The sequence below is a fragment of the Panthera leo genome, chromosome E1, assembly GCF_018350215.1.
Source record: "Panthera leo isolate Ple1 chromosome E1, P.leo_Ple1_pat1.1, whole genome shotgun sequence".
NCBI classification, from domain to species: domain Eukaryota; kingdom Metazoa; phylum Chordata; class Mammalia; order Carnivora; family Felidae; genus Panthera; species Panthera leo.
In genome coordinates, this window is record NC_056692.1 from 13731370 (window position 1) to 13739192 (window position 7823).

General features: G+C 37.7%; 1 protein-coding gene across 1 annotated transcript; it reads left to right on the forward strand.

Annotated features, from left to right (window-relative positions):
- Positions 1-5928: 5928 nt before the first annotated feature.
- On the forward strand, positions 5929-6858 carry LOC122207064 (olfactory receptor 1A1). Its single transcript, XM_042916807.1, has one exon. The coding sequence runs from the start codon at positions 5929-5931 to the stop codon at positions 6856-6858; it is 930 nt and encodes a 309-aa protein (XP_042772741.1).
- The last annotated feature ends 965 nt before the right edge of the window (positions 6859-7823 follow it).

Here is a 7823-nt window from a genome sequence, read left to right on the forward strand (position 1 = left end):
TTAAAATTTCACTGGAGGAAACCAAGAGCAGATTACAGAGGCAGAAAAATGGATCAGTGAGCTGAAAGAATAATGGAAAGCAACCAACCTGAAGAGCAAAAAGAAAAAAGAATAATAGAATAAGGAGGACAGGTTAAGGGAACTCTGAAGTATCATCAAGCATAATACTATTTACATTACAGGGATCCCAGAAGGAAAAGGGGAGAATAAAATTTATTTTAAAAGTAATAACTGAAAACCTCCCTAATCTGGGGAAGAAAACAAACATCCAGATCCAGGAGGCACAGAGAGGCCCCAACAAAATCAACCAGAATATGCCAAGATACATAATAATAAATATGGCAAAAAGTAGTGATAGAGAGAATTTTAAAAGCAGCAAGAGAAAACAGTTGAATACAAGGGAAACCTCATAAAGCTATAAGCTGATTTCTCAGCAGAAACCTTGCAGGCCAGAAGGAAATGGCATGATACATTTGAAGTGCCAAAAGGAAAAAAAAAACATGTAACCAAAAATACTCTACCCAGTAAGGCTATCATTCAGAATAGAAGGAGAGATAGTTTCCAAGGCAAATCAATGTTAAAGGCATTCCTCTCCACCAAATCAGTGTTAAAAGAAATGTTAAAGGGAATTCTTTGAATGATAAGGAAAGGCCATTTTCAACACTAAGAAAATTATGAAAGGAAAAATTTCACAGGTAAAACCAAACATAATGAAAGTATTAGACTGATCACTTATAAAACCAGTATGGAACAAAAATAAACTCAAAGTGGATGAAAGACCTAAATGTAAGACAAGAAACCATCAAAGTCCTAGAGGACAAAACAGGCAACAACATCTTTGACCTCGGATACAGCAACTTCTTACTAGACATGTCTCTGGAGGCAAGGGAAACAAAAACAAAGTGAACTATTGGGACCTCATAAAATCTACACAGTGAAGGAAACAATGAACAGAACTAAAAGACAACAGACAGAATGGGCAAAGATACTTGCAAATGACATATCAGATAAAGGGTTAGTATCCAAAATCTATAAAGAATGTACCAAACTTGGGGCACTCGGGGGGCTTAGTTGTTTAAGCGTCTGACTTCAGCTCAGATCATGAGCTCATGGTTCATGAGTTCAAGCTGCACATTGGGCTCTGTGCTGACAGCTCAGACCTGGAGCCTGCTTCGGATTCTGTGTTTCCCTCGCTCTCTCTCTCTCTCTCTCTGCCCCTCTTCCACTCATACTCTGTCTCTCAGTCTCTCAAAAATAGATGAATATATATATATATATATATTCATTATATATATATATATATATATAGAGAGAGAGAGAGAGAGAGAGAGAGAGAGGAACTTATCAAACTCCACACCCCAAAAAAATTAACCCAGTGAAGAACTGGGCAGAAGAGATGAATAGACAACTTTCCAAAGAAGACATCTAGATGACTAACAGACACATGAAAAGATGCTCAATGTCACTCATCATCAAGGAAATAAAAATCAAAACCACGATGAGATACCATCTCACACCTGGCAGAATGACTACAATTGACAACTCAGGAAACAACAGATGTTGGTTAGGATGCAGAGATAGGGGAACCCTTGTGCACTGCTCGTGGGAATGCAAACTTGTGCAGCCCCTCTGGAAAACAGTATGGAAGTTCCTCAAAAATTTAAAAACAGAGCTACCCTACAACCCCACAATTGCATTACTAGGTATTTATCCTAAGGATACAATAATGCTGATTCAAAGGGGTACATGCATCCCAATGTTTATAGGAGGCCTATCAACAAAAGCCAAATTATGGAAGAAACCCAAATGTCCACCAAATGATGTATGCATAAAGGAGAGGACACACACACACACACACACATTGAAATTTTATTCATCGATCAAAAAAGAATGAAATCTTGCCATTTGCAACAACGTGGATGGAAGTAGATATTTGGTTGGTTTGCAAATATCATATTACACTAAGTGAAATAAGTCAGTCAGAGAAATATATGATTTCACTCACATGTGGAATTTAAGAAACAAAACAGATAAGCATAGGGGATGGGAAGGAAAAAACATGATAAAAACACAGAGGAAGGTAAACCTTAAGAGACTCTTAAGTACAGAAAATGAACTGAGTTTTTCTACAAGGGTGTTGGGTGGGGTGATGGACTAAATCGATGATGGACATTAAGGAGGGCACTTGTTGGGATGAGCACTGAGTATTGTATGTAAGTGATGAATCATTAAATTCTATTCCTGAAACCATTATTACACTATATGTTAACTAACTTGGATTTAAATAATTAAAAATTAATTAATTAATTAATTTAATTTAATTTAATTAAAATAAACATAAGAATGATCTCCCATCAATAGTCTAAATTTACAACCTAAGGAACTTAGAAAAAGAACACGCTAAAACCCAAAACTAGCAGAAGAAAGGAAATATAAAGATTAGAGAAAAATGAAATGGAGAATAGAAAAACAGTAGAGGAAATCATAAACCCAAAAGTTAGTTTTTCAAAATCATCAACAAAATTGACAAAAAATTATCTGGATAGACTAAAGATAAAAAAGACTTAAATTACTAAAATCAGAAATTAAAGTGGTGACATTATTACCATTTCAATAGTTAAAAAAGGATAATAGCATTATGAATGGTTATGTGCACAAATTCCTAGAAATGCACAACCTACCAAAACTAAATCATGAAGAAACAAACAATATGAATAGACCTATAACTAGTAAGGACATGAAATCAGTAATGAAAAATTTCCAACAAAGAAAATCCCTGGACCTACGGGCTTCACTGGTGAATTTTAACAAACATTTAAAGGGAACTAGTACCAATCCTTCTCAAACGTTTCCAAATATTGAAGAGGAGAGGAATTTCCTAACTCATTCTGTGAGGATATCAAAACAACCAAAGACACTACAAGAAAAAAAAAAGAAAACTTCATACCAATATCCCTTATGAACAATGATCTAAAAATCCTCAACAAAACAGTAGCAAACAGAGTTCTGCAGCATATTAAAAGGTTTAGACACCATGACCAAGTGGAATTTACTCTTAAAATGCCAGGATCATTCCACACAGAAAAATTGATCTCCTCTCTCCCACACCCCCAGGCCCTGATAAACCATCCTCTACTCTCTGTTACTATGACTGTGACTTTCCTATAATACACATAGAAGTGAGATCATTCACTATTTGTCTCTGCGTCTGGCTAATTTCACTGAGATCCCTTAGCTTCACTATTATTATGTAAATGGAAGAATTGGCTTCTTTCTTGTGACTGAATCATATTCCATTAAATGCATTATATATGTGTGTGTATGTATATGTATGTATACATATATATAATATATATAATAGTCTCATAAAATGAGACCGAAGATATCTTTTCAATACCCTGTTTCATTTCCTTTGGATATATACCCAGAAGTTAATGAAATTGCTGGATCATATGGTAGTTCCATTTTTAATTGCTTGTGGAATCTCCATACTGTTTTCTATAGTGGCTGCACCAATTTACATTCTCACCAACAGTCCATACAAGTTTCCATTTCTCTACACCTACACCCTTGCCGACTTTATCACCGCACGTCTTCTTGATAATATTAGAGGATGGTTTATCAGGGCCTGGGGGCCTGATAACAGGGCCTTATGTTGTTGATGATAATAGCCATTCCAACAGGTGTGAAGTGATATCTTATTGTGGTTTTCATTTCCATTTCCCTGGTGATTGATGACACTGATCATCTTTTCCTGTACCTGTTGGCCATTTGGGTGTCTTCTTGGAAAATGTCTATTTAGTTCTGCTGCCTATTTTTTTGTTTGTATGTGTGTTTGTTTCATGAGTTCTTTAAATATTTTGGTTATAAACCCCCTATCAAATATATGGTTTGCAAATATCTTCTCCCTTTCCATAGGTTATTGTTTCACTTTGTTGTTTATTTCTTTTACTCAGTTGTACCACAGTCTTTGCAGCACCCAACAGGATGTTCTAATTGATGCCAGGAGCCCGTATGCCAACAAAGTGTTTAGAAGAGGTCAGCACAGAGCTTGGACCCTGGAGACATTCTCTAGGAAACTAACTTGCCCATACTTCATTCTAGAAAAGAACTCTGGGAAAGATTACTCTTGAGAACCACTGTCTCCTCAGGGCACAGCCATAGGAGTGTGTAATGAGTCTCAACAATTACTCTGACTATGGCCAGGATGAAGACCTGAGGGAGTCACGTTTCAAGAGATGTTATAACCTGGTAAAGAATTCCTAATTTTCTCTATTCTATGACCACCTTGCTTCCTGAGGAGGAAGCTAGAGTTCCCGTCTTCATGGCCCATCTAGAACAGTCATTCCTTCTGCTCTATCATTAGGAAACTCGAGGCTCTTTTGTCCAAACCATCCAAGTCCTAGCTCCTTCACCTCAAGTGCAGAGGACCAGAGACCCACTCTTCAGGCCTACTACTGACCCTTTCTGCAGCATGCCGCCTCCCCAGGGAGGAATGTTCACAAGTGCTTCAGCAGCTGGCTGTGAACTTCCCACTCGTGGAAGAGGAGTGAAGGCCACAGGACCAAAACCCCTTTGACAGCATCTGAGCTGACTCCTCAATAGGAGGTGTGAATGTTGTGGAAAAGGGTCTTTATGACAGTCACAAATCAAGGATAGATAGCCAGCAACTGCATTATCTCCTTTGAGCCTCACAAAACCTCCAAAGGTAAGTAGAATTATTTTTGTCACTTTATCAAATGAAAAATGATGAATTGAATACTTAAGTTGACATAGAATTGTAGTAGCAAAATTAGGACTCAAACCTTGGCTGCAGATCCCAAGTTCTCAAGATCAGCATCAACTATGGCTAACTGTTACTATTACTATGACTTTCCTAAAATACACATAGAAGTGAGATTATTCACTGTTTGTCTCTGTGTCTGGCTTATTTCATGTAATGAGAAGAGAGAGAGATAGAATATAATATCTTCTTTATCCCTTCATCTCTTGGTGGACACTTATGTTGTTTCCATAGCTCAGTACAGTGAATAATGCTGCCATAAAAATGAGACTGAAGAAATCTTTTCAATACCCCATTTCATTTCCTTTGGCTATACACCCAGAAGTGAGAAAAATAATAATAAAGGAAGGGAAGTGAAAAGCTTTGTGATTATGGATATTAGAGAGTTTTTCAAAGAGATATACCTTGTAAAAGGACATGGTGAAATTCTTCTCTGAAAATGAGGTGCTTGGGGAGGAAATTCACTAGGCTTGTTTTTGCTAGGACAAAAACCCAGTGATCCTGGTGATTTACAATAATCCAATGTCAGCATAGACACCTGTTACTTCCTGGGCTCTAGGATCTCTATTAGTTTGGTCATTGGAACAATTTCTAATTTCATGGCTGGCCCTTGTAATGACACATCTTTTGTACTGGAGTATTTTATCAAGATTTCTAAGTGCTTTCCATTCCTTGTAGTGTGAAATTTTAAAAATGTGCTATTTTTGGCTTTTCTATTACATTGTAAAGTTCCTGAGAGCACAGACTTTGTCTTACATGTCGAATAAGTGGACTAAAAAATTGTATTTTTCACATATTTGTGCTTTTTTCCATCAGTCTAGCAAAATATCCAGCACATACAGTGTAAAGGCATTTGTGAATTTATTGAATCCTAGGTGTTTGAGTGATGGTTCTGAGATGGGGGAGGATGGCCACTTTTGATTCACAGATTGTTCACTTCTTAGACATGAGTGTCAAGAGTTAATTGTTGATCAGTTTCACTAATCAACAAGGATATTTCCCCAAAATGTTGGCTATCTCTGGATTTAGTAAACACATCGTAGAGATTGATAGTCACTTGAATCAAAACTGATGGATAAGGAAGATCATTACATAAACTCCATTAATAATTCTGGATTCTTCTCCCCTTTCTTAATAAAGGAACCATGAAAGAAGACAACCAATCTTCTACCCTGGAATTCATCCTCCTGGGAGTTACTGGTCAGCAGGTACAGGAAGACTTCTTCTTCATCTTCTTCCTGTTCATTTACCCCATCACATTGACTGGAAACCTGCTCATCATCTTGGCTATTTGCTCTGACATTCGCCTTCACAACCCCATGTATTTTTTCCTTGCCAACCTCTCCTCCGTTGACATCTTATTCTCCTCTGTAACCATCCCCAAGATGCTAGCCAACCATGTCTTGCACAGCAAATCCATCTCCTTTGGGGGATGTCTAACACAAATGTATTTTATGATTGCCTTGGGTAACACAGATAGCTATATCCTGGCTGCGATGGCATATGATCGTGCCATGGCCATCAGCCGCCCACTTCATTACACAACAATTATGAGTCCACAGACTTGTGTCCTTCTAGTTGTTGGATCTTGGGTGGTTGGAAACGCCAATGCCCTCCCCCATACTCTGCTCACAGCTAGTCTGTCCTTCTGTGGCAACAAGGAGGTAGCCAACTTCTACTGTGACATTACCCCTTTGCTTAAGCTGTCTTGTTCTGACATCCACTTCAATGTGAAGATGATGTACCTAGGGGTTGGTATTTTCTCTGTGCCATTACTATGCATCATCATCTCCTATGTCCGGGTCTTTTCCACAGTTTTATGGGTTCCTTCCACTAAGGGCATGCTCAAAGCCTTCTCCACCTGTGGCTCCCACCTCACTGTTGTTTCTCTGTATTATGGGACAGTCATGGGCATGTATTTCCGCCCTCTGACTAGTTACAGCCTAAAGGATGCAATCATGACTGTTATGTACATGGCAGTGACTCCAATGTTAAATCCTTTCATTTATAGTCTGAGAAACAGAGACATGAAGGCTGCCCTGAGGATACTATTCAGCAAGAGAATTTCCTCATAACCAATGTGAGGTCATATTGAGGAATGCAGTCACCAATTAGGATGCACTTGGAAGTCCATCCCTTAATGTTCATCCCCTCCAAGAAGCAACCTTTGATCTTTCCAGCTACAAAATCCCCTTCTCTGAAATCTAGTAAGTTTATGACACACCTTATTGAAATCATCATTTTGTACCAATTGTCCTTTTGCCAGCACAGAAATTTTGGGTTTACGTCCTAGATAAGCTACTGATAATCAGAGTAAAGTTGAAAATATCTGACGCTCTGTTTCTATATCAACATATTAGGAATAATATCTGCTCCACCATGGTCACAGAGCATGAGGATTGCAAAAGTCCATGACTTGAAGGCTAAACATCACTATTCAAATGTCAGTTTTTCTTGGATATATGTTAATCACCCCTACAATGCTTACAAGCCTCTGAAGGCAAGAACTATCTTAAAACATCACTGTACCTCTCTCCCAGTCTTGTTCATGTAAAGTGTATCCAATGATTCTTGGTGGAAAATCAGATGAGCAAATGAAAATATCAGTCTCTGCACTGTAATCTGGTAATGTCAGACATAATTTGGACTACACATTATTTACCCATCCAGTAAAATCTTTAAAGGCAATGACACAGGAGGTATTTTTGTTCTTGTTGTATTATTGATTAAACTAGACTGTTTCTAAAGAGCAGATGATTCTCCTTAAAATCACACCAAAATCATACTCATTGATAGTTATTGCATTTTAAAGTAATAAATATTCCAACTTAATTAATTACATCATGAAATAAAGTTACTGTGACAACAGATTGGAGTGCCAAATAAATGAAGAAAAAAGAGCAGTATTGAAACTGATGTGACCTTGTTTCTCCAGTATGCCCCAGGGAAGATAAGACTGATTCTGGTTGATCAGCCCTGATATGTAGGTGATATTTCCTAAACAGAGACAGTTAATCCAACAGGTCCTAAATAACCAATG